This window comes from Synchiropus splendidus, chromosome 5 (assembly GCF_027744825.2).
Source record: "Synchiropus splendidus isolate RoL2022-P1 chromosome 5, RoL_Sspl_1.0, whole genome shotgun sequence".
Taxonomy (NCBI): Eukaryota; Metazoa; Chordata; class Actinopteri; order Syngnathiformes; family Callionymidae; genus Synchiropus; species Synchiropus splendidus.
The window spans coordinates 16,394,683-16,420,433 of NC_071338.1; the positions used below are offsets into that span (position 1 = coordinate 16,394,683).

The following is a 25,751-nucleotide window of genomic DNA, read 5'->3' on the forward strand; positions in this document are numbered from 1 at the left end:
CCTCCATGCCTCCTGGACACCTGAAGGAATGGACTGGGTGAGGATGGCTGCAGATTGGAGTGAGATTAGAAACTGTTTTTATTGTCATGTTGGGGTTATCACGTGATGGGAGGCTCTGGAGGCAGAAATTCTGGAGGCAGAGATTTCTCTTGCCATTCTCTGGCTGGGATCATCTTGGATTCCTAACGTTCGCTTCTTTGCACTATTCAATTGGACCAACATCAGTTAATACCGAGATTGCCTCTTGGTTGAACTGACTACATGGTTGCTGATGGAGTCAGTTCAACAACAACTGTGGAGATCAATTACTGATAAATAGATGCCTTACCTGCAGCCAGAATGGCCTGAGGATTTCTGAGAGATGAAAAGTTTGAAAGCTGAATCATGTCACATGGTGCTAGGTAGAGAGAAGGAGCAAGAGAGGAGAGTGAAGAAGAGCCTTCCAGACAGAGTCTTTGTGCTGGAAGTCACTCATAGCGTGATTCCTCCGTGTAACTTGCTTACGTCTTCGTTTGCCATTTTAACACAGAGCTTTTGTGTTTTGAGCTTGTATTTTTGTGTAAGTAGGTCCACTGGCGCTGCTGGATAAAGTTTAAATGAGTGGAGCTCCCATGACCAGGGCATTTTAAAGGCTTGCATACATGTATGTGTATAAATGGTCCAGGGAAGGGAGCTGGCAGGAGCCTTGATGTGATCTGACATGGTTGAGGCTTGTCGGGGACTGTTTTGGTCTCTGTGGCTCTGGGCTCCAACCAACAAGAGCAAACTCTCGGCTTCTCCCTCCTCTCTGTCTTCTTTTCATTGCTTCCCTCTTTTGAAACCCTTTCATCCCAATTTGGGCATTGCACCTCTCACTAGTGTGATCAAACAGGCCCTCTCGACCAGGACGTCGGTTTTTATGTTAGTCACATCAGGAAATTCAAGCTATGGTTATCCTCTATTCCCCCAATGTCAATTAGGAAGTGAAAGCCTAGTCTCATAGTCTTTCACTGTTGCGTCAAGAATGAGCCATCACTCTAAAGGTTTTGTCAGGCTTATTAAAACGCTGTTATAGTGACTGAAAAATGGTGAAGGGCAGAACATGTTTATCCAATGTCGTGTGTATAATTCAAATATGGCACTTCAATGATTAAATGTGTAATTGTTGGTTCCATTTCCTGACAGCTTTCTTGTTCGCGACATCAACATGTGGCCTGTCAGTCTCAACCAGATTGTCACCGCAGAATAAACGCTCATCCGTCCATGTTTGCTTCTCTTTGAAATTGTCGACCGCGGTGTTGGCATGAAGCCTGGCAGAAAAAAGGATTAGAACAAAGTGGATAGTGGGAGACACAGACCGGGTGCCTTCCTGACCCGCCGCACTGTTGGAGGCACGTCGGGTCCAGTGCTAAGCTCTTTAAAGGATTGCTAAGCGATAAAAAGCACAACTTCTAATCTCATCTCCAGATTGCTGCTGTCAGAAATGGTAGAGGTGCATTTTAAGTAGTGCTGAAAGAATCGCATCGGCAGCGAGAGGGACAGTTTCACGTTTGGTTGAGTCGCCAAGGGCAGACTGGCTAACGTTTAAGTATGAGTTATGCAAATGGGCTTCTTAAAGGCTCCAATTAGGTTATCATGCATTCAAATTCCTAATCTGATTTCTCAACATGAATGTCAAGATGGCTTTTCAAGGAAATAATACAGTTAGCTTTGAATCTGATTGTAATAACGAGAAAAGTACAGAGGCAGCACATTCCTCCACCACTGAGCGCCTCACACTTGAGACCAAGCAATAAAGTGAACTTCCATAATTCAAGAATCGAGTGCAGAATGAGAGTGCAGTATCTAGTCACTGAGCTACCCGTGATATTCCTTCCATGTCGTCCATATATATATATATATATATATATATATATATATATATATATATATATATATATATAGATCCCCCCTTCATGTCGGAACCTCTCTAAGGGAGGTTCCAAGTCAGTATTTGGGCTCATGTTCTTGTTGACATTCTAACACAGTTTGCAACAGGTGGACCTCGATTGAAAGGCAAAAAGGTCCAGCAATTTAATACCGTAAATTACTTGAAATCAGATATCAGATTTGTCACAGCTACAGTGATGAAGTCTGATGTTATGAAGTCTGTCTGTCACCAGGACTGCATCATCAGCAAAAAGCATGGATGAGATCTGCCATACCCTCTTGATACACCTCTTCATCTGACATTGGGAAAGTGCACTTTTGCATCCAATGTTGACTTTAGAGTCAGCCTTTCGTGTTGCATATTGACACTTAGGTCGGAAGCTCTTGCCACTACACTGGCTGTCATTAGGTACATGTAGCCCGCGGCTCTCCTCCTTACTGCTAGTGCTGTCAAGGTCACCGTGACTGAAACGCCTGGCTGTTTGAGGGCCTTCATATATCGAGTGACCCCCAACTTCTGACTGCTTTCTGCGCCAATGCTTTTTTATGTGTTTTCTTGGCTGTCTTGAGAGATGTTGTCCTGAAAGTGAGTCAATAGGGCCTCCTTAGACACAGAACCTCATTTAAACTTCCTCAGAAACAAAATTCATTTGTGGGACTAATGTTCTAAAACAGGGATCAGACAGATGAACCAGCGCCCCATAGGCCTGGAATATTCTTCAAACACCCATACCAAAAATGCAGTTTTGTTTTTCTGTGTGATGTTCAGAAATTATTGGCTACCATGAATATATGAACACATAATTTTAGATTTGATTCTTGGTCTTCCAGCGTGTGGCATTGGTAAAGCTGCATGGCATCGAATGTACTGGCTTGATCCACGACGTGAACCCAACAACCTGGGGAGTTTTATTCTCGGCATTTCTGAGTAACTTGACGTGTTGAAGTGTTAAGCAAATAAGCAGTCTTTGTACTCCGTGACCAGCTTTCTTAGAAACCCATCAACTTTGTAAAAACATTAGACATGCCAAGACAATTTTCTATTTATTCACTATTCTGATAAAAGCTTTGTTTCACCCTGCAGCCTTGTGGTTCAGCTTGTCGATTAGAAACATCCCACAAAACCTCTGCCAAATTAGAGACATTAATTCTGCTCCGTTCCATGGTACCGAGTGAATGTGTTTCCTCTCGGCAGCTTTGAACATTTAAATGTGCAGCCTACAAACTTTAAAGGTTTTATTTTACAACTTTTCATAAAAGTCTGTTTGAAAAGCGTCAGTTTCCATCAAAGCATCAGTGCAGGAAGCGTCGGAAGTATCATTTCCTCCAGTGTAACCAGTACCGTCCTTCAGAAATGTTATTGTCGATGTGAGGTTGTTCATTTCCTGTTTGCCTTCGTCTCTCAATTGCAACAGGTGCTACAAGAGGAATGATTGTCCAGCGTAAAAACAGCATGTAAATTAGCCTTACGTCATGGTGAACCCAGCAGAGTTTGGTGAATGGAAGCAGTGAGTAAGTGAGACTAAACTGGGTGGGCAACATTTGGCAGCACATTTGCAGCTCTGGCACCCCACAGGCAGAAACAGGCCGTTAACATGACGAGTAACTCCCAGGCTGATTTCAGCTGGTTGACCGCCAAACACGCTCATTTACGCTCCAGGTTCCACCACCAAGGAACAGCACGCCACCACATTGGTATTCACGTAGGACGATGAAGCATTCATCTGTGAATATATCACAAATTAGCTGCTTTAAATGGTGATATGTAGAATCGTGCCGGAAAGGCCAATACAATGCTGTTGTTCTGGAGCCAATGATTAAGAGAATTTAAAACAGGACAATAAAAACAATGGTAGAAACGTGAACGTGCGCTGGAGTCAAGGTCAGCTGAGGCAGTGGTGGGTTTATGAAACACCCACGGCCTCATGTTCAAAGACTGTTTGCTCAAAAACATGGCATACGTATGCGTGTGTAAAGTTGCTGTGCATCATCTGTGAAATGTGCAAGGAAAGGTGCAGTGCCGATTTGAACACCAACGTCTGAGCTTTCTTCAACTGGTGGTCCATTGGCAACACTTATTTGTCGTACAGGGAGTCATGTAAACAGAGGTGTGGCCTGCAAAGGCAATGCTACAGTTGCTCCGCCACATGACGATTGTATCGTTGGTGCTCTCTTCACTGTGAACATTTGATGACCCTTTTCTGTTCACTCTGTTCTTGAATCTGCATTTTCTTGCACATTGTTTATAAGCTCTTTTGTATAGCTTTCTGCACTTATATTATTATATAATATTTTTTCTTTTTCATTTATTGTTATATGTTGTGTACAGTGCATGTTAGATTAAAAGACAAAATGTTCCTTCGGGATTAATTAAGTTTTCTCATTCTGATTCTGAAAACAACCATTTTAGGAGAGAAAAAAGGTTTTTCGTCTCACAATACAAAGGACTGACAGTTTCTATAATGATTTCGGGAATAGAATATAACTTAATGACGGCTTAATTTAACCCCTAAATAAAGCTGGCAGAGCAGTCTGTCAGACACGACCGGGCTCTACCAGACACGTGAAATATTGCATTTCTTTGTAGTGTGTCCAACACATGGAATAGAATGAAAATGTATTTAGTGTGATATTTTTTTTGGCCATATCGCCCATTCCTACTCCTTTGATAGTGGTCAACAATTGTTGACTTTTTGGGACTTTCTCTGTCGTGCAGTGTCTTGGTGTGGTCTCTATCGGCTCAAGATGTTCATGTGGTGATGATCTCTCTTGGGATAAGTCATCTCCAAACTGTTGCTTCACGAGTCTGAGTTAGTCATTGATCTTGGAAAAGTTTGACTTTGTTTCCCTCCTGCTGTTCAGTTAAATCTGTGGTGTACTGTTCCACTTTATTTAGCTCAAAACATGACAATAATAACGTACAGTCCTTTTTTTTCCTCACTAACTTTCTTTTTCTTTTCCATGCATCCATCCCATCGGGACTTTCCCCTGGCAGGTAAGAGCATCCTTGTTGTTGTTTGGGAGAGTTGTGTTGTTGTTGCTGCTGCTTCTGGATTTAGATCCAGCCAAGCTCCTGTCGAACCTTCAAACTCACATATGTCAGCCAGATGGAGGGTGAGGGTGTGTACACTGTGTGTACGGTATATGGTGACTAGTGTGCATGTGTGGCTCATTGCAGTGAGACCGGTGGAACTGTTGCTGGTTTGATTCTCCATCATAAAAGGTTTTAGAACAACAAAAGTGGAATATGACATGCTACAGTAGGTTGTGCTTATACACCGACTCCAAAGCTCCTGTTTTGTCATTTAGCTTGTGTTTTTTATTGTATGATGAACTTGTTCAGAAGGTTTTTATTTGGACGTCACATAGTTTGATGAAGCTATTTTAAGTTCCCTGCTCAATGAAATTGGTCTTTTTAAGGGAGGACCAAAAGGTTGGAACACATAGTGATGATTGGAGGAAGCAGTTCTCTGATCGTAGCTTTTCATCTGCACTTTTTGCACACTTGTAAGAACAAAGCGCAGCAAATCCCCTTGATCAAGAGACAGAGGTAATTGATTTTTTTTTTTTTTTTTTTTAAGGACTTTTAATTTTCTCTGAAAGTCTTTGTGTCCAAGGGAGTCCTCACAGTCTACAGCAGCTGTGTCTGTGTCACGTTTTGATTAAATATTGTTGGTGTGTTTATCTCAGTACACACTCATCCAGCGTCACACTTGAATAAGAAAATGTTGTATCGGTGCAGGCAGCGTAGGACTACAGCACAGCCTCCCTGCCATGTTCACGCTGGTTTAATCAATCAAAGATGAACAGAAGAGCTTACCTCAGCTTTCCTCGGCCCTGACAGGGTTTGATATGAGAACACGAGTTTGGAAGGAGTGTCATTACAAATTCATTGGCCTTTACAAACAGAAGAGCTCACTGTGTGAGCCTGAGTCCAATGTGCAACCACAGCCTTTACAGCTTGAAACTCGATTATGTTTTCCTGAAAAGCTTAGCACTAAGAGGTAACTATTGTACGTAGACAGGGAAATAAAACATTGCTGCTGAAACAATACCTTCTTGCTTAAAGAGGAAAATAGTATAGTATAGTATATCTGAGTGTTTTTCCAGAGATACTGCTGTTTAATTAATTTTCTTATTTTGTTAATAAGGTCACAGGGGCTTGAGATTATACCCCCGATTTGAATGCTATCTGCACTGGTGATCATAGAAGCAATTTGCCCGTGGCCAAGAATGTAGCTTCACTGGGGAGAAGCTTGTCTTCTGTATAAGGAGATGTAGAACAAATCCCATCACAGATTTATGTCTGGATGGTAGTGAACCATGTGTCCAGCTAGATGAGCTTTGGAAATGAGCTTCTGAAAACAAGCAGGTCAGTGTTGTATCAGTCGCTGACTTGAATTAATGTTTCAATACAGCCTCCTTGTGTTGACTGCACCCAGAGAACATGATCCTCACCTCAAACTTCTTCATTCAACAATTTCATTTTAAAAGTTCAACACTCTGGTTCACCACAGTGCCTTGGTTTGATAGATTATTTTCCCTCCTGCTTTATGAAAGATAAATATGCTTTTGTTCCCTTCAATAACTGATGCAGCCATGCAGACTATCACCTTAAACAACCTGCACTTTTGTTGCTCTTTCTCTGGTGAATCCATTAGCATGTGTTATCTCTGCAGTCCTCTAATCAGCTGGGTTTGTGCAAGCAGTGTCCCAAATATGGGGATTTCTGTTTATAAGTCTTTGTCATTCTCTCTGTTTACTCTAGTGCCTCGCTGGTCCAATCGGATTCACTTCAATACATTAACAGTTGACCAGGGTAGTGATTCATGTCAATTTCTGACTCAATTTGATTTGGTTGGAGATATTTGTGTCTAACTGTAACTTGGCGCATTATTTAAAATACTAATGTTTACGTACTGGTTCAAACTACTGGACACAATAGCACAATACATTTGGAGTAATCTTTGAATTGATGGGGGACGAGGAAAATTAACTCAGAACAGCTCTACTTAACAGGTAACATTGTAAACGTCCCCATGACGACTGTCCCAGAATGTTCAATGTACTCCAGGAACCTTTCACATGCAGTTCTACAGAGCTGTTCAAGTCACGCTTGGCTCATGTTTGCAGACGATCATGGATAAAAAAGGGTTAAATCTGGCAATTTATCTCTCGAGTCAATGATTTGTTAACCATATGTTTTTGTTTTTTGTCCGTCACATTCTTCAGTAGAATCTCCATTAATAACTATGTATCCTATATATGCTTTCACATTGAAGTGTTTTGCACCACATTCCGCCCACTGCTAACTCATTTTAGCAGACAAGTCCTAGTACTCATCACCTCCTACATCGGCTTATGTCACTGTTGCTTAGTCAGCTAGTTCCCTCTTCACTTGCCCCCAGCCATAATGTTTCTTGTTTAAATCACGTCCTTCGCTGTGACCTGAGATGTGGTTTGCATGTCGATGGTTGTAGTTGGATTTCATCTCTATTGAATCGCTCCTACAACACATTATGAGTTATCAGTAGTAGTCATGAATTTAATAACTGTGTTCAACCTGGGACAGAAACGTAATCATGCTGATCAATCATTTCATCCATAACAAAGTGAAGACTTTCTCACCCCGGCAAAGCTTTACTTTTTTTCAGATTCTTGTCACTGCTGAAGTTAACTTTTGCTGCATGCAACACATTTTCAGTTTTCTCACTTCTTCATCTTTGATTTTGTGAAACCCTCTGTGTCCTTGCTGGATCTCCGTTCCAATTCCACCAGTGAAAAAAAGCTAAGTGGTTCTGTGTCACAGCAGTTTTGGTATAATTGCCATTTAAGCCCCAGGGTTCGCGTCGCACCAAGTAGTTTACTGCAGCGCTGTCACCTTGTGCATTCTCACCGGTATTGATCAGCCTCTCTTTTCTCTCTAGCTCTGATGTAGTTTAACGTCACTTGCTGGAGGAGGCTGGGTTTTCACGTATGTAGGCCATGTACCAGTGTGCCAGGAGATCCCCTCTGAGGCGGGTCACATTTTCTCTTTCCAACTTATTAAATATATAACATATAAATTTGGGCTTTTCCTGATGTCAGCTCGGGTTCATGGATCTCATTTGCTGTCCTTTCCTTCACCCCGTTTTGCCATCAAATATTCACAGCCGTCTCCTTTGTGAGTGGATAACTGTAAAACCCGTCACCAACAGTGAGCGGATATGTATTTTAATATTTATTTGATGGCTATTATATAATTTAATCTTCTGTCGTAATGCTAAAGCAAACTATAAAATTGCTTTATTCCAAAAAACACTGCTTGATTAGTTCCTCCAACTGGGTTTTTATATGTCTGCGTGTTTATCTTTCATGAGTTTGCTGTTGATTTTCTTTCACTCAAACAGTCTGTCTTTTTAAAACACAATTTATGGAAGGAGGCAATGGAAGCCAATTCATTTTCAAGCCACTGTTTAGCGGCGTAAAATTTGCCAGTAGACATTTCCCCAATTGTGTTGTGTGCCTTAATTAAATTTACTTGTTTCGTACTCCTCCAAAATACAAAACTTTATATATTAGGATTGAAGCTCTCTCAGTGACTGTTCAAATACTGTTGTCCTTTTACAAAATGAGTTACTGGTATTAATTACTTATGTCAGGGACAGAGCAGAGTGGAACCCAAGTGAGTGTGATGAACAGGTGGCAGTCAGAGTCGGACAACAGGAGTTCTGCAACCGGCTTTAATATTCAGTAAGAGTTTTCAAAAAGCTGAGCATATCAACTAACAGGGAGAAAAGCACATGAACGGAAGGAGAGATAAGATCTGCAAAAAAGAAAATAAAGGGTTAGCAAAAAGCACGCAAGAAACAAAAGGTTAACTGCACACGGCTGTGTGGAAAAAATAATCATGATCATAAAGACACAACATTTGGTCTGTACACGTTATAAGAATAATAGTAATTATAATAAGAGTAAAAATTAGAAATATGTCAAAACCAATTGTGGCACACCACCATAGCTTAAATGAGAGCTGCCACAACCATCAGAAAAATGATCTCTTCTCTCCTCTTTTTGAAAATGCAATCTGACATGATCTAACATATTTAAACCAAGTGGAAAAATCGGAATAAGTGGTTAACACAAAATACATCACGGAGGTGGACGTGATTATGGAGGCTTTGGGCATGTTTTTTGTTATGGGAAATTCCAGAAAGAAACCTCATATTGACTGAAGTCCGTTGCTCACGGAACTCAAGTTGCGCATTCCGGTCGGACATATGAAGAGATGCACCGCTGCTGATCGGAGAGACATTAAGAACATTTTTATTGTCACCAGCTCAGTAGATGTTTAAGCTTTTGTTCAATTAGTTTAAAATGTCACTATTAAATCTTCAAAGAATATATTGATATATTTATTGTCAACTTTAATGGGAAGGAAAGGGAAGTGGGTTTCTCTCTCCCCACAAATTAAAGACTCAATGTTAGTCTTTTAAAGTATCGCTGGGTAAATGGTGAGTTGGTGTCCAACCACTGAGAGACAGAGTGACATGCAGTCAACAGATGATCTGCTCTCTGATCCGTGCAGATGATATGTGACAGGAAGCCCCACCACCTCGACCACCACCACCACCCATTTAGATTCCTGTCAGCAGGAGTTGGCTCGGGCACAAACATGCTCGACAGGGACCAAACCGGCTCAATCACCAGCCGCCCTGTCACTTGACTGTGCCTTTACTGGGGAGCATCAAATGTGCGCGTGACTGACGTGATCTGAGTTCAAGCCATGCCAAAGCCCCGCTGGTGTTCCTAGATCTCAGCCTTGCTGCTGTGCCACCATTAATTATGCCAAACAAGTCATGTGACCGTGTGTAGGTCAAGCCGTAGTGGCTTGTCGGGGTGGAAATGTCAGGCGGTTGATCCTATCATGAGTCTTCTCTCGTCATGCTCTGCCAAGCCTGCTAATGAAAACGTTCAGGGAAGGAAAGCGCGTTCGATTTCCCTGCCTATAAACACCGTACACAACTGCTAAATATGAATAAAATATTTTGTATATGGAGACCAGGGGAATTCATCAATGTCGGTAGCAAACTGGAGCTGCATTTTTATTGTTGGCAGGTGAAAGTGAAGAATTTAGTTCATCTTGTTTTCTTTTCCTGTGATTGTTCAGTGTATAATTTTCATTCAAAATATTGTTAATTGTGTGAGTGATCAACCGCACTAGCAGCTTTCTTTGTTTTTGATCTTATTTTGTCTAGTCACGCAGTGCAGTTCCCAGGTTTGTTTCAAGTGGTCAAAAGTGTAAATTTGTGGTTCCACTGAACTTCAACAATGTGGATGGCTTTCAACATCTGTACAGCTCATATATGATCTGTGTTTACGTGAACCTCCTTCCATACAGTGCTGACAGCGGCCCACCGCCTACCCCACACGAATGTTTATTATCCTGAGCACAAATGCAGAATAAACATGAAGCCCAGCAGCCAGTGGGTGTCCTGGTTATTACTGTCAGTGCTGGACATTTACAGCCAAAGTGGCTCTATTATTAGACAGAGCTGGACTGTCATCTGGTACCTTCAAAGGTGGAGTGTAAATCAGACTGTTCTTTAGCTCGGCGCTGTGATCTGTGAGGCTGTGGGACATGTTAATCATCACAATAGTGGAGGCTAGGAAAATAATGGAAGTTTCCTCTCCGTGCATGTGTGTTTTTGTTCTTTCCATAATCCAAATGGGCGCATTTCAAGTGCGACTGTGGTGCAGGGGATTCAGTATTTTCCTCTGTTTTTGTCAGGGAGCTGTGTTGTGTTTAGAACTCAGGATATGGGTGTGTTTTCAATCCGGCTGTGTTTCCATTCAGGTGGCTGTCACGTATTGATGATCTTGAATCGTAATATAAGGTTGCACAATCACGGTAATGGAAAAAGAACAATGTCGCTGATGCAATACTCAGATGGTAGGTGGGTAGGTGCAATCCATCAGATTTTCAATTGTTCTGCATTCTCACACACAGACATGCGTGAAGTAATTCTATTAACATAATTCAGGATTACTTTAACAGGATTTGGATTAGCATGCTAAAAATCTCTCATGATGTCTCAAGTGAAGTGCCTGTGGGAGACCCAAATTTTTGTCACTGATGCCAGACAGTCGGCATGAAGGACAAATACAGCAGGACATTGCATTATAAAGGGCGCTGCAAGCCAACTCAGGTTGCTGTGCATGTGTTTTACCACCCATCAGTCTCATGTCCTTCATCATGGATGTCTTGGTGATGACATCACATTGTATAACATAAAGAAAGTTTGTGCTTGTTTTTTTGTATTTGAGTTATTTGGATCTATTCATTTTATGGATCCTTATCTATTAATGAAAATTTATCTCTTAAAGTCTGAAACTCCTCCAAATTTTCCAAACATCCAAACCTGTCTGTGTTTTTTCCATCCTTGTTAATAGCGATGTAAAGGTAAAGAGGGCCATGCACGTATTAGTGTGCGATGAATCTCAAATTAACTATGGCTGTGGTGCGACTCATCGCGATTAAAATGTTTAATCTTCTGTCAGCTCTACTTCGAATGTTGTTCTGTAAAGGCATGAAACCAATGTTATGATGTAAACTTACTAGGTGGGGATGTGTCCATACCATGTTTGTTTTCATAGAACTTAATAATAAGACAAGATCCTCCTAAAGTGCTGTACGTACTGTAGGTGAAAATCGAATTGAGGTAGTATGATGAAATGCACTGAATGCATCTATGTCACTAAAACATACGGAATCATAAAAACTAAAAACTGAGGTGGGAAAATTACCATTTAGATCAGCTATGTTCTTGGATTAAAGTCAAAGAGGCAAAATGCATTTCGAGAAGCGCTTAACAAATGGATATGTACAGATGGTGTGTGTGTTACGTGAAGAGCGAGGGCATGCTGTAAGATTGTGTCTCAAAGCATATGACAAATAATAACAAAAATGTCTACGTTTTTGATAGCGTTGTCTGTCTGTGTTCAAAATGAGTTGAAAAGTTATGGGTGGACTTGGATGAAATTTTCCAGAAATATGTGAAACAGACATTTTATTCATTTTTAGGAGTGATCTGAATTATGGTCTGGATCTGTGATTCTGGATCTGGGAATTTTTTTTTTTTTTTTTGTCACACATTTATATCCAACACCCTATTCTCGCTTGACAGGGTGTTGTTGTGGTGAAATAGGAAGTGAGAGGGAGGCAGCATACTGAGTGGATGTGTTGAGCTGGTCTCCACATATGTCAGCGCGATCTAAACCACACCTGCTGCTAACCACCGTTTACCACAGAGAGAGAGAGAGAGAGAAAGAGAGAGAGAGAGGGAGTGAGAGAGGGAGAGAGTCGGGCAGCACAGGGACTCAGCTGGTTAGTCACATGCCGAACATTCATTCAATCAAGCAGTCGCTGCTGCTGTCGTCTCTCATTTTTGCTCTCCGTACCACGGAAGCCTGAGCTCACGCTTGTCCAGCGAGGATGGTGCCATTCGAGATGCCCTATTCTGCATGATGGTGGCAGCCTCATCCCTGACCCTTAGATGGAGGAATAACAGAAGAGGATCTGCCACAGGAGAACTGGGGAATCTTTCAAATTCCATCCCGACTAACAGCATTTCATTTTTGAACTCAATACCATGTGTGTCTGGTTTGTTTTGAAACAAATCATTTGTTTTGGAAACACTCAGGAAAGGATTTTCCACTTGAACCAAGGAGCTGAAAGAGGAAACAGGTGGGATCTGATGGTATTAAACCTTCCTGTGCATTTTGGGGAGCTCAGCTTGCCCTCCTGCTGAGATCAGAAGCAGGAGGAGCCAAGAACCACACTGATTAAACAAATGACTCCAACCTAGTAAAGTGGACACTCTAATGGAAGAGCTTTAATCTGCAAACACGTAACATTTGCTCAACCAAGATCTCCGCGCGAGGCGGAGAGTTCACTCGTCAGGCGGTGGGGTCGAAGATGCCAGCGATTCTGGTGGGGTCAAACATGAAGTCGGGACTACCTAAGCCGGTGCACAGCGCTCTGCCTATCCCTCAGCTTCACAGCAGACCGTCAGCTCTGGCTCTGCCGCCGCTCAAGACCACCAACCCATCTTTGGGCCATGGAGCTTCGAAAAGTGTCGGCCCGGAAGTCAGCAAGAACACGCAGGTCAGGAAGTTTGGCACTTAAAACTGCATTTAGTCTCCTCATCTGAATGTTTTCACTTCCCCCCTTGAAATACCTTGTGATATTTAATTGGAATTAAATATCACAATATCTCTATGTAATGGCATTATGACCTTTCCTGGCAAGCCAGGGTCACTTCTTGTAGACTGTTGGATATTTTCTGGTGAAGAAAAACAGAACAGGTGAAACTCTTTGATGGTGAAACTCATCTCTTTCCCCTACCAATCAGCTTCTCACATCCTCATCCACATGCCCATAAAACTGTTTCCAGGATGGTCATGGATTCACTCATTGGTGATGCTCATGAGTCAAAACTGACAGTGTTGAAATAGAAGCTGTGGAACAGTCATTGTAGTGAATGAGTTTCTCACTGCAAGTCATGTTATATCTTGTCACTGGCCTGGTGCTTCAGTGCTGTCCATTCTCTTTATTTGTTCATGCTGTGTGATTTTGAACCAAAAATGTGATGTCATGGGTGGTTCTACTCCCGTGTGGTGACAGCTGCATTTTGTGAGCATGATGTTTTGGTGTATGATTCCATCTGCTTCACAGGCAGGCAGAACACAAGGAGGTGCACAATTGATGTATTGTGGCTCATCGCTTGTCGCTGTGCTTCGGTATCGGCGGAGACGCCTCCTTCTGTGGCCACAAATAAATACGTCAGAATGTGTTTAACATTAATAGTGCGATTGCAGCAACAGTGGATTGGAGAGAGCGACATGGCAGTGAGGCAGGAGATCAGGGTGGCTGTTTTGCTGTGTTTGTAAAAAACTGGCTGCGCTTAGCAACCCAAGGCAAAACGAGAGAAGGATCGCTGCAAAGCCTTGTAAGGCATGGCGTTGAAAGAGGTGCATGTTTGTGTGTATGTGTGTGTGTGTGTGTGTCAGAGAGAGGCAGTGCGCGCACAATTTATCCTTCCAGCACGAGTGACTCCCAGCGAGAGGAGGCAGATCTGGTGTGATGGTGATGATGATGGTAGCTGCAGGAGGAGAAGGGGGCGCTGGCTCTCGGACACAGCACGTGTCCAGCGATGGTGTCAGTTCTGTGATGGTTAATCACGTTTTCTCGCTGACCTATTTTACATGACTTTCTCTCATTGTCCTTCCCTCTCTCTGGCTGTCTCCCCGGGGTGCTGATGAGGCAGCGTCTTCATCCTCGGCTGGGCTCACTCCTGACCTTCCTCACAAGCAGCAGGACTCGACATCATATGTACATGGACGGGCCACTGCTAAGCCTCTGTTGTTTTGGTTTATTCTCCCGTGATTTGTACCTGCTAGCTAGTAGATGAGGCTGCGATCACTTGTTTCACAGATCTCATATTATTTTGTCATGTTTGTGTTCGAGCAAAATTTAGCCTTTTTATGTTCACTGCAAATGTCTGTCTTGCTGCTGTTGATTTTAAAGACGACGTGGCATTTGAGAACTACAGCCATGTTTAAGTTGTAGTCAGAAGCATGAGTGGTGTGCATCTCAGTGTTTCCCCTGTGTCAACGTCGGGTGTGGGGACCATTGTAATAGTTAAGAAACGTTTGACTTGACGCAACTTTTATCCTTACTATTTATTTATTCTCAAACCTCATGAATCCATCTATTGAGAGACTTGCGTTTTGTCCACTTTAGGCCACTGTAGTGCTACCTGTCTGTGTTGTTGAATCTAAAATGAACCACAAGTGTGTTTCTTTCACAGACGACATAGTTAATTCTTTCTCAGTTCCTTCACTTGACCAGAGTCTTGTCTCTGAAAGCGGTACCACCAGGGTTGGTCTCTCTCCTGTTCATGTGCATCTCCACTGTGTATATATGTCACACCCTCCAACCCTAATTTGCTCAGTGTATGAGCACATTTTGGCCAATCACAACTTTTACAGAAAGTAAAGTTTCTCTCTGAATGTGAGACTTGAGAGCTCAGTTCAATGCATCTGCCCGTGACTTCATACAAGATTAGAGACTGCACTGAGAGCGACGCAAACACAGATGAGGATGAATCCACGCAGAGAGGGGAGAGAGAACTTTCTTCCATGTTGCGTTGTTGCAAATTAAATTGATGCATTTCTCCAGCAGAGGTGGGCGGTGCTGGATCATCCATCCAATTTGAACTCTTTGCAGGTCTACCTTTTAAAGCCAAGGATGTGGAGAAAAATGGTGCAAATTGTGATTTCATTCAAAGAAAGTGACTTGTAATCCCTTTATGAGGTTCTCTTCTTTTGTCCACTGGTTCTACAACATGCCTTTCTTGTTTATATGGTTTGAAATATTCCTCTGTTGGGGTTCAGTTCTTCTGAAGACTGAAAGCACAATGAGAGATGTGTGATGTAAAATGCTGGCTGGTTTGAGTCTGTCAGCTTCAGATGATGATGACTTGTCTATTTAGAAATTTAGCTACTGATCCACACTTCGTACATGGGTTACAGTGTCATGGGTTGGCAGAGGGGGACACCACCTTACTGTAGCTGCATCTCAGCTCACAGGCTGCGCATAGATGGACTGAACTGAAATCTATACAAGAAAAAGTAAATTATATTTAGTAATGAGCCAAGTTTGATTAAAATACAAGGCATCTTGTCTTCAGACTTGGTGAAGTCAACAAGAGCTGCAGGTGTCTGAATGAGGTGTCCTAGTTGGCACTCCCACAGCTAATCTGTGGTGTGACAAGAGCATCGACTTAAGGCTTGTGTGTGTGTGTGTGTCTGCTTTTGGAACTGCATCTGTGTGCCGATATGTGACAGAAGATGAATGGTGTGAAGGTGAAAGTCTGGAAATGTGTGAATGGAATTTGAACTCGCCCTGATGTCACACATAGGGAATAGCTCAGATGCTCTGCTACCCCCTGGTGGTTGACCTTTGGTCTGCTAGCTCCTTTATTGACTGATACAGTTGGCATGAGACACCGGACCCGAGAATTTGGAAATGTTTTATTGTGAAAGTTTTATAAATTATTGTTGTTTGTGTCATTTATTTATTTCAATATTCAAATAATAAATAAATACATCACAGTCTGTGAAAGGCAAAGACATGGATATATATATATATATATATATATATATATATATATATATATATATATATATATATATATATATATATATATATATATATATATATATATATATATATGTAAGCTTAAACATATATTTAAGAAGTCTATAACACTATCATCACTGGTTTAAACGTTTCTTAACTATTACAATGGTCCCCACACCCGACGTTGACACAGGGGAAACACTGAGATGCACACCGCTCATGCTTCTGACTACAAGACAGCAGCAAGACAGACATTATATATATATATATATATATATATATATATATATATATATATATATATATGTGTGTGTGTGTGTCACTAAACAGACGTAGTCCTGGGTCTTGACGTTTGTCATGTGTTATCTGAAGAATATAACCATCATTGTGTGTGTAAAGTAAATTATATCATTCTTACAATGATTAGCCTTGTGCTGGCTGCTTACATACAATCACTGTAAATCCATGAATCCAGACACGATGGATGACAATTTTCATCAGCCCCCTGGCCATGATTAGTGAAGGTGGTCTCCTTGTGAATAAAGGAGATCTTCCAGTGTCCTCATGTTAAAACACAATTGTGCTTTCTTTCCTCAGGAGCAACCTGCTCTGACGCATTCCGTTCTCCTCCATTAATTGAAATGCTTATGCATTCAGTTTTTTCCCCCTCATCTTAAAGATGCAAATTAATTTTAGTTTAATTCACCTGGTGGAACACATCTGGTCACACTGCTAAGATGGACCATCTGCTTTAATTTTATCATGGTTTTATCATGTTTTTTCTTTATTTTCAGTAAGGTACAATATGTTAAAGTAATGCTGAAAAAAGAAGACAATTTTGTCCAAATGCTTTATTCAAAAATGTCATGTTAAACATTAAATCAGATCAGAGATGGGAAATTAAATTTCCACATTAGGGCCACATCAGAAACTGTAATGTCTGTGAGGGACCATCATGCCAAAAGAAAGACAGCAATGAATACAAAGCATGATGGAAAAATAGCTATCAAAATTAAGTACAAAATGAACCGAAGAAGATGAAATGTAATATGTAACAATAAGGATATTAAGAAGTGTAAATATACCATTAAACAGATTGAAATATTTATATACTCTTCTATTTATACTATATATATACTTAATTTGAATATAGATTCAAAATATTTTTTCACGTATTTTGTGGAGCAACAAAAACACAGAAAATGAAATGACAGAAAAATGAGGACATATTAGTTATAGTTTTTAGTCTGACGTCAAACGCGCCATGAAAATACAGGCATCGGACCGCATATGGCCCCTGGGCTGCACTTTGTCCAGGTGTGAATCAGAGAAAAGTATCTCTCTAAAAATCATGAATGTATAACCTGACCTTTTGAAGACTTGCTTTTCCACAGACAATAAGACAATGACTTTTATGGCCTTTACTTCCAACCAGCAGGAAAAAAGTGAAGTGAACCGCCCTGCTGCTGCATTAGAGTGCTAATGTTGCTGCAGCAGGCTGATTTATGGAGGGCAATATATTGTGCTGCTTCGTATTGATACCTTGACAAAGAGCCACACGTTCACATATGTCGTTGTGAAGTTAAAATTAGATTTAATGGCTGTTTTAGTGTGTGATTGCTGAAGAGTCTATTGTGAGGAGATGAAGTGAGCGCCGAGAGACGGCACAAGCTCAGAGGAGGTGCCTTTGAATGACTTTGGAGCCATTGTAAGAAGATGTTATTGCAATAAATGTCAGGGATTCCTAGTATATCACTGAATTTTCCAGTCCCACTGTAATAATGGTGATTGTTTCTGTAGCGACAATGTGGCCTCTGCAGACTCACTGTACAAATATTGGTAAGGAGGACCTCGCAGAGACCAGTTGTGCACCAGTGTAGGTGATCAACACTGTTGCTGATTCACACGGAGAAACAGGGATGTTATTGGAATTGTAGCCTTTCTAAATGCTCAGATAAGAACAGCTATGAAAGGCTTGTTTAATATTAAGGTTGTTCAACATACTGTACATTGCCGACTGTCTGAGATCATGTCATCATTGTAGTGCTAACTTAGAATTTTCACCATCTAAACTGCATCTTCACCTCACATCATCCCAGTATATTCATATAAAAAGAAAAAAAAATCACAGAATTCTGTGGCTTTTATTTCTATCTTGAATGCAGGTCCTTTGCCACATTTCGCTGCATTCCTTTCTCAATAAGCAGCTGCTGTGAAGCATTTCACTGGTCGGTACTAAGAACAGTTTTGTCAATGAAGTCAACCGTTGGAGGTTTTAATGAATCAATGACAGTGTGGGTTGATGGCGCATCACGATCATGTAGCAGTTGGCTCCTGCCATAATGACCTCATCTTTGCCTAATGCGCCTCGATCAAATTCCACTTCCTGTTCACTGGTGCCCCTCTCTCCTTCCTGTGTGAAGTCATGGCTGCAGACATAACCGTGTTAATTAGGACTAAGCATCTGCTTCTCCAAAGTCCACATCCTCTCATTGATCCCCTCCTGAGGAGCCCCCATTCCCGGCACTGTCTCTCCTACTCCACTTACCACGTGTTAGCTGTCACAGTCAAAATCGTCGGGGCAGACAAACGGGTCATTGTGAGTGGCGTCCGCTGGGGAATCCAGCAGCACCACCGTTCAGACTAACACAATCAGTTCCATCTCAGTCTGGAACCAGGAGCCGCTGCGGAGTGAGGAGAGAGCAGGAGGTGGAGGTCAGCGGGGCTGAAGTCACCCTCCCCAGGGGGCTGTGTCCCGGGTCACTAAAGCAGAGGTGGTGGTTCTACATCATGGCTAAAGCTGAGCCAGGGGTGTCAGTTTCTCCTCCACTTCCTCAAAGAGTGTAGGCTACTGATGCAATCTCACACATATATAGTGTAGAGTAATATGTGTAGTGCTGGGTGATTCTTGAGAGTAGCAATTTATTTAGCACCTTATGTTGTGTTTTTTATGTTTTACAGCAGTATGTTGTTTCAGAAATGGGCTAGATTTAGGTTTTACTACATTGGGCATTTTCAATTTATCAAAAAACAAAACTGTAGCATATTACCAAAAAGTCCTCCTTTCACTCTGGTTTCCTCCCACTCCCTTTTTATTTTATAATCATGACCAACACTTGTAAAATGTATTCTTTCAAGTCGTCTCATGTATATATTGAATTGGTCAGGTCACTCCGCTCAACTTTTGAATTGTCGTGCGAGAGGAAGTCAATAAAGGCAGTAATGGTGAGATTACTTCCGCAACCCAGCCCTGACCGCTCCATATGCTCCCCACACCCCCTTCCTTGCCCTCCTCACCAAGAATGAAACAGCCTGGCAGCAGGGCCACCCCAACCCCCTTATCATCACCCCAACCTTCCTTCAGAGCAGAAGAGGTGGGGGTCCCTCTTCAACAAAAGACCCTGCTTGCTGGGGTTACCCCCCTTTGTTCCAAAACCACTAGGGTTTATCTGGGACTGTGAAAGGAAGCAGACCCACTCCATTGACTGTGACTTCACATAATGAGCTTGTTGGAGGTTTGTACTAAAACTGTTAAACACGGAAGCTGACTGTCGGCATATTCTCTGTCAAGGAGTCATTAAATCAATGCTGGTTAGCTGCGGTGACAACGGCTGGGCTTTAGTTTTGGGGAGGTACACACAGAGATGACATAGCTGACACCACAGAAGAGTTATGATCAATGTAGCTGCACCTTTGAAGCTTCTTCTCATGGAGGTAGAAGCTTGCTACGGTGGTTCAGGCAATGATGTGAGCTGTTGTTCCTGTGTAAGAGCCAGAATGATTTTACTTTTTATTACCTCTGCTAGAGCTCCATCATTCCAAATGCTTTGCTAAAAAAAAAAAAAAATTTCAATCATGGTCTCCACATGGCGCCACATGCATCAGAGATGAAAAAAATGCTGGTTAGTTTTTATACCTGTGTTTGTTTGCTGTAAAAGGCTTGAATTGGTGGGTGAAAAGAAGGTTGCTGAACGACATTGCCTGGTTGTGAAGCAGTGAATTCACACTGGTCTTCGCACTCTTTTACTCTTCATTAGTCACGCATCAACATTTTCACCGTTTCGGGATCAGTGTTGTTTCATGATGCTTTTTATGCTGTTTCCCCTGCTGGAAGTGATCAAGCGGCCCCCTCGTGTGGGAACTTTCTCAGAATCTTGGGTCATTCCCAAAATGTAAATACAGCTTGTAATTTGTGGTCGGTGGTGGCGTGTGTGTGTGTTTGCGCGCGGCGGATAGGACAGGCACAATCGGAGGGCATCCTAGTTGCACACGCAGATACATAAATGTGTGTTCTGCAGAACAGAAATACACATGCAGCTGCTGACTGGTGTGTTGTGGGTGACGGCTGATCAGAGAGCAGAAGGGTTGGAGAAAATAAAAGGGCTTTTTTTAAACATGCAGGTCTGGTTAGAGGAATAATAAATGGAAAATGAGTGTTGGTTCTGTGCGGCTTCCTTTTTTTACTCCCTCCTGTTATCAAGGAAGCACTGATCTCCTCTTTTTGTCATGTTTCACCACTGTTTTTTGTTATTTAAGATCTCCCGGAGGAGGGGCTGATGAAGGTTAAGAGCTCTGTCCTTTCCTCTATACTTTCCCTGCCCTTCTGGCCAATGGTCCATTGAAAAGCAATAGCACAATGTGTTGCCGTGGGCGTCCGTGTGTGGGGGGGGGTAATGAAGGGCAGTAGGGGATCCACTCCTCCTTCTCCTCCTTCTTCTCATCTCTGCTCGCATTTGGTTTGGCTTTCGAGCTGAGGGGAAGCAGAGACCACAGAGCTTCTCTTGCTTTGAGCTTTTGCGTTTATTTTTCCCTCCTCTGGATTCAATAGTGGGAGGAGAGAAGCTGGAGGCACTGAGGTCTTCCCCCTCAGGCATCCAGAGACCTGTCAGGGCTTGGGAGACCAGCAGCCCAATCATTTGGAAGGTGCACTCTGCCAGGACTCACTAGCTTTAGCTTGTGGAGCTTCATTGGATCCCAGCTGTCTGTGTACCTGCAGTGCTCGGGGTCCTATCTTTGTAGCCACTCTCAGTAAGTTACACTAGTAATGGCAAGGTTTGGGGTTCAGCTGGGATGGAAGCCGATTCCCTCCATGTGAATCTCATGCAGGAAGCAACATGAGTTTGATGCTGTGCAGCTGGGAGAGCAACAACTTCTCAATGAAACTGGTAGGTGGACCATTATAAAGTCATGCTCTTTGTAAAGTGGTGAACATGCTTGACTTGAAAGATGCTGTTTTTGGTAGTCTAGCTTATCGTCTTCAGCATTTCATCCACCAAGTGAGACCTACTACTCCATCACATCCAAAAATCATCAGAATAGTTTGAGCGTGAATGAGTCTGTAATTGTATTGTCACACTAAACTGTGCACATTATGTTTGAACTGAATGAGCTTTTGCAGGTGGAAGCTCTTGTCACCTGTATTTATGTTCATATATTTAAAGCCCACTTTTGTTCTGTGATACATAACACACTGTGATGTTGTCAAGGACACGGCCGATTAGCTCTCAAAAGATTTTAACTTGTGTCTGGAGTTTATCTGTCCGACCTTTCATCCGCGTTTTCTTTGTTGCTGTCTGTCTTCCGTGGGTACAATACAACCAGGGTGGTAAATATTCAACAGGATCTGCAGCAGTGTGATAAAAGCGGTGCAGGTCAGGTGCAGAGAGGTCATGTGGTGCTAATAAACCGCAACAAAGTGTTTGCCGATCTTTGTGATAAGAGCTGGACAGATTTAAAAAGAAAAACATTTCAGTCTTACCCACCCTACTGAGTTGACTCCTAATGGTTCTCAGGTGGTTTTGGGGCGTTTCTTGTCTTCCTCTCTTTCTGCGCCTATCTGTCGATTTCAACCAGGCTTTTATCCAGATCTGCGGTGAGCTCACAGAGGAAGAGGGGATGGAAGCAGAGAAGGTTATTACCAGAGTCTACAGATGAGCTGATAAGGCGGCTAGTTTAATTACACACTACCAACCTCCACATAGCGTGACTGACAGCAGGCTGGTGGGCCACCGGGTCACCCTGTGTGTGAGGCAGGGATTACACGTGTGCACTCCTAGAAATGAGAATGACTTTTTTATTTTCTGTGAGGACGCATGTCAATATTCTTTTATGACTTGTCCATTGATTCCTTTATTGACATGGTTCCAAATGTCAACACATGACCTATTGAGTGGAAACCAAAGAGCTTGAGTTATAATAGAATTCTATCTATCACACTAGGGACCAAAATAGAAACTACAGTCTCCACCAGAACGGTGAATATTTAATTTCAAATGCTCATCATCTGAATACAACCTGAGTTTAGCCTTTACCTTAGCTTCAACCGTGGTCAGCGTTTCAGTACTTTATGAGTCTTGCAGAACAAGATGTCAGCGGTGTTTTTTACAAGAGCAACAAATAATGCAGGTTGAGAATTAATAAAGAGTCCAGACTTCCACCAAGCAGCTCATTTTCACTCTCTAGTATTTATCTACTCCATTTTTTTCCCATAATTAGGTAAGTTTTTTTTAGTGTTCGAAATAGCATTCAGGGTTTCCGCTCCATGTAAACAAGTGTGGCAACAACTTAAACAGGAACTGCCAGGCCATCAGATAAATTATGTGTTTTTAAAGATGAACTCTCACATGAGTAAAGGCATTAAAAGAAAGTAGAACCCTAGAGAGGACCTCTCTGGTGGAGATTATATTGCAGACTAGATGTTTCCTGCTGATGCTGAATTAAACACGGAGAAGCGAAGTTTCTGTTTCTGTCATTTTAGGCTCAACACTTATTTCATTTTATTGAATTAATTTGTTGCATTCCCCCACTGTGGAACTAATAAATGGCATCTAATCTAAACTAATGAATTTATAGGTTGACAGAAGGTTCATCAGAATATCTTTTTTAATGCTACTCAGTTGGTTTATTTTTGTTTTACTGTGAAGGTGAAAGATTAAATCAGCACCAAAAATGGGGTTCTTTTTTCGTCCTCCACAGCATTGTAATTTGGGAACGTTGTTTCACGCTGTATTCCGAGCCACAGCCATTAACTTGTGAACATCTTCTGTCTCACATGATGAGCACTTTGACACCGCTGTGGGTTGATTAATCATTTTTCTAACAGCATGTAGCCATTATGAGAACATTTATTACCGTGTGACAATGTGGCACTTTTGAGGTCCTGGGATGTCTATCCCTGTGTAGTGTTCTTCAAATCAGATCTCATGTGGAGATTACCACACAAGAGCACTTGCTTTTGATGGATGTTTCCCCAACCTTCAAACCTCATGCCAAGTAATTTAGTCTTCCAAGTGCCTGGTGGGGCCACAGCTCTTCTCAGTGCCAAGTGCGGAGCGACCAGCGAGGGCTCATTTAGATCTGGTCTGCTGCTGCGTTTTGTGGGTCAAAGCCACTTGAGAAGGCTGTGTGGACAACTGAGAACCGAGGGGAGCAGAGTGGCTGATGATGGGGGGCAGAGTTAAATCTCTTCCCACACTCTTCCAAAGTATAAACTGACCTGATGAACTTGGCATTCATTAGTTGGACGGATATTATATACGTCATATTAAAGGCGGCCTGTTAATTGAAAGTTTAGTTAGTGGGTTTTAATAAGGGGAGATAATAAACACAGTTATCGTTTTTTTTCTTTTTGTTTGTAAATCACAGATGTGCAGTGTGTGGCTCAGGGAATGAGTGAATTCAAAGCATATTCATGTATCATGTCTATTACGTTTTTAGACAATGGATATTTTACGTATATTAATTCCCCCCCCTCATTATTTTTTTCCTTTTTTTTGGTCTTTTTCCTAGTTATGTTTATATTTGTATATGTAAATATATATATATATATATATATATATATATATATATATATATATATATATATATATATATATATATATATATATATATATATATATATATATATATATATATAGTTGGCACTGTAAAATGCCTCCAAGACCTACACAACAGCCCCAGTTGCAATATTAATATTCATCTTAATGCTTAATACCAACTGCGATGTGAGTCCGAACTTGTATATTTTCTTAAACACTGTTCGGCTGTCATGTCAGTGTTTTAAAATCAGTATTGCTTTATTCAGCACTTTGATGCATTGCATCCACCCATCTCTGCCCCTCCCAGCATCCTTCTGCCTGAATGTTATTTGAGTGAGATGCATCAGTCCATCCATCATTTTCCACCAACCATCTGCTGTATGTGACCCAGCTGGGTTGGAGGGGGTATTTAACCACATGTCATCTGCAGCCTCTGCATCAGCTTGCCATAGCAGCTTGTTTAGAGAGTTCACAAGGAACTTGTTTCACAAACACTTTTTAAAGCGATCGCTCTCACATAAATATGCCTTTATTCTTGCCGAACATCATCAAACATTTGCATGCTGAGCATTGACATCAGGTTCCGTCTATTTTTAGCAACAGCACTGCAGCTCTTGAAAGTTTACTTTCAAGGATTTTTGGAGCTGGCTGCGACCTGTATTGGAGCATAAGCAAACTGACTCAGGGGGTCTGACTCAGCCAAATGAGTGACACCCAGAGAGAGGGAGGTTGAAACCATGTCAGAGGGTCCGAGGCCTCACTTTGAGTGAGCTAGTGTGTGTGTTTACACCACCAGCCAGGCAGCAGACGATGTTCAGGAGATGCGAGAGAGCTATATATACCTTCTCTTCCTTACTCTTCGCCTCCAGTACTTTGTCTATAGCACCTTCATTTGGGTGTGAGCCTCACATGGACAAGACTGGGGGCCTCCGGGTCCCGTCCAGGAGCTTCAGTCGCTTTTCTTGCGACCACTACAAATTGGTGAGATATTTATGTTTTAAGATTTGTTTCAGAATACCTCTTAGTCTCAAATGTATTTTATGTGAACTAGTTCTTGGACTGCTGGACTAGGGAAAGTGCCTCTGAAGTTCTCTGTACTCTAAGTGACCAGATTAATACAGAAAGCCACCCTTGTGGAGCAGCATGAGAGTTGAGAATCTTTAATGCAAATGCTCCTCTACCCTCATGAACGGTGATGTCAAACTTTGAGTTTTGCCCGGACGAGGAAAGTTAGATGAAAGCTGTGTTGCTGCTATTACCTGGATTACATCAGGGCATGTTTTGGTCTTGGCAGAAATGAAAAGCTGTCGTGAGAGAGTGCACTTTACCCCTGCTGTGTTCTCTTCATGCTTCCCGCTCAGGTTAAAAGATTAGTGTGGAATAGTGTGTTCAGAGTACTTTTAGTTTACTCAACCCTGAAGTAATCAGACTTGAGTTTATCAACCTAATGGCGTTTTAAAATGTCAGAGATTTATCTGACTGGATGGACAAGGTGTGGGTTGATGTGATTCTGGTGGGAATCCTGTGAATGTCCGTCCTCTGAAGTTTCTGTGTCATTTTAAGAATGTTATTTTTCAATCTTTCAATTTGATGTGAATGAATTCCAGTAAGATGACATGAAGGGGTGTCAGTCAAAATATTAGTAGGTGTCCCCTCGATCCTGTTGTTCGGTCAGACTTTTTCTTTTGTGGTTGTACTGGTCGGACAAATGTGTTTCTTTGTAAATGCCGTTAACTCAAGTATTTTTTTGCTTTATCTTCCGAGCCTGCTGCAATGTTTCCGCCTGTGTTTGCTGCAGCATCCCTGCAGTGTTTGCTGAAAGGGCGGTTATCATGTTTGTG

The 25,751-nt window shown here is 41.9% G+C and overlaps 1 protein-coding gene and 1 long non-coding RNA gene across 10 annotated transcripts in view; one reads left to right on the forward strand and one right to left on the reverse strand.

Moving 5' to 3' along the window:
* Window positions 1-25,751, forward strand: part of nav2a (neuron navigator 2a) — a 140,314-nt gene that overhangs the window by 51,205 nt on the left and 63,358 nt on the right. For 4 of the 7 annotated variants that reach the window (XM_053864275.1, XM_053864277.1, XM_053864279.1 and 1 more), the window contains exon 1: window positions 12,257-13,054. The exons of 1 other annotated variant lie outside the window; for it this stretch is intronic. In XM_053864275.1, the coding sequence (XP_053720250.1) occupies window positions 12,866-13,054 (189 nt within the window). In that variant the 5' untranslated portion in view covers window positions 12,257-12,865. Of the gene's footprint in view, window positions 1-12,256; window positions 13,055-21,192; window positions 21,259-24,804; window positions 24,892-25,751 lie in introns of those variants that run through there. 2 more of the 7 variants (XM_053864281.1, XM_053864280.1) reach the window with 2 other exon arrangements.
* LOC128758427 (uncharacterized) lies at window positions 16,467-22,156 on the reverse strand. 3 transcript variants are annotated; one of them, XR_008414487.1, is made up of 4 exons: window positions 22,065-22,156; window positions 19,785-21,960; window positions 18,642-18,777; window positions 16,467-18,522 (listed from the first exon to the last, which is right to left on the reverse strand). It is a non-coding gene; the product is annotated as an uncharacterized LOC128758427 (long non-coding RNA). The 3 variants fall into 3 exon arrangements; XR_008414488.1 differs by having other exon boundaries at window positions 19,785-21,970; window positions 22,065-22,138; XR_008414486.1 differs by having other exon boundaries at window positions 19,785-22,132.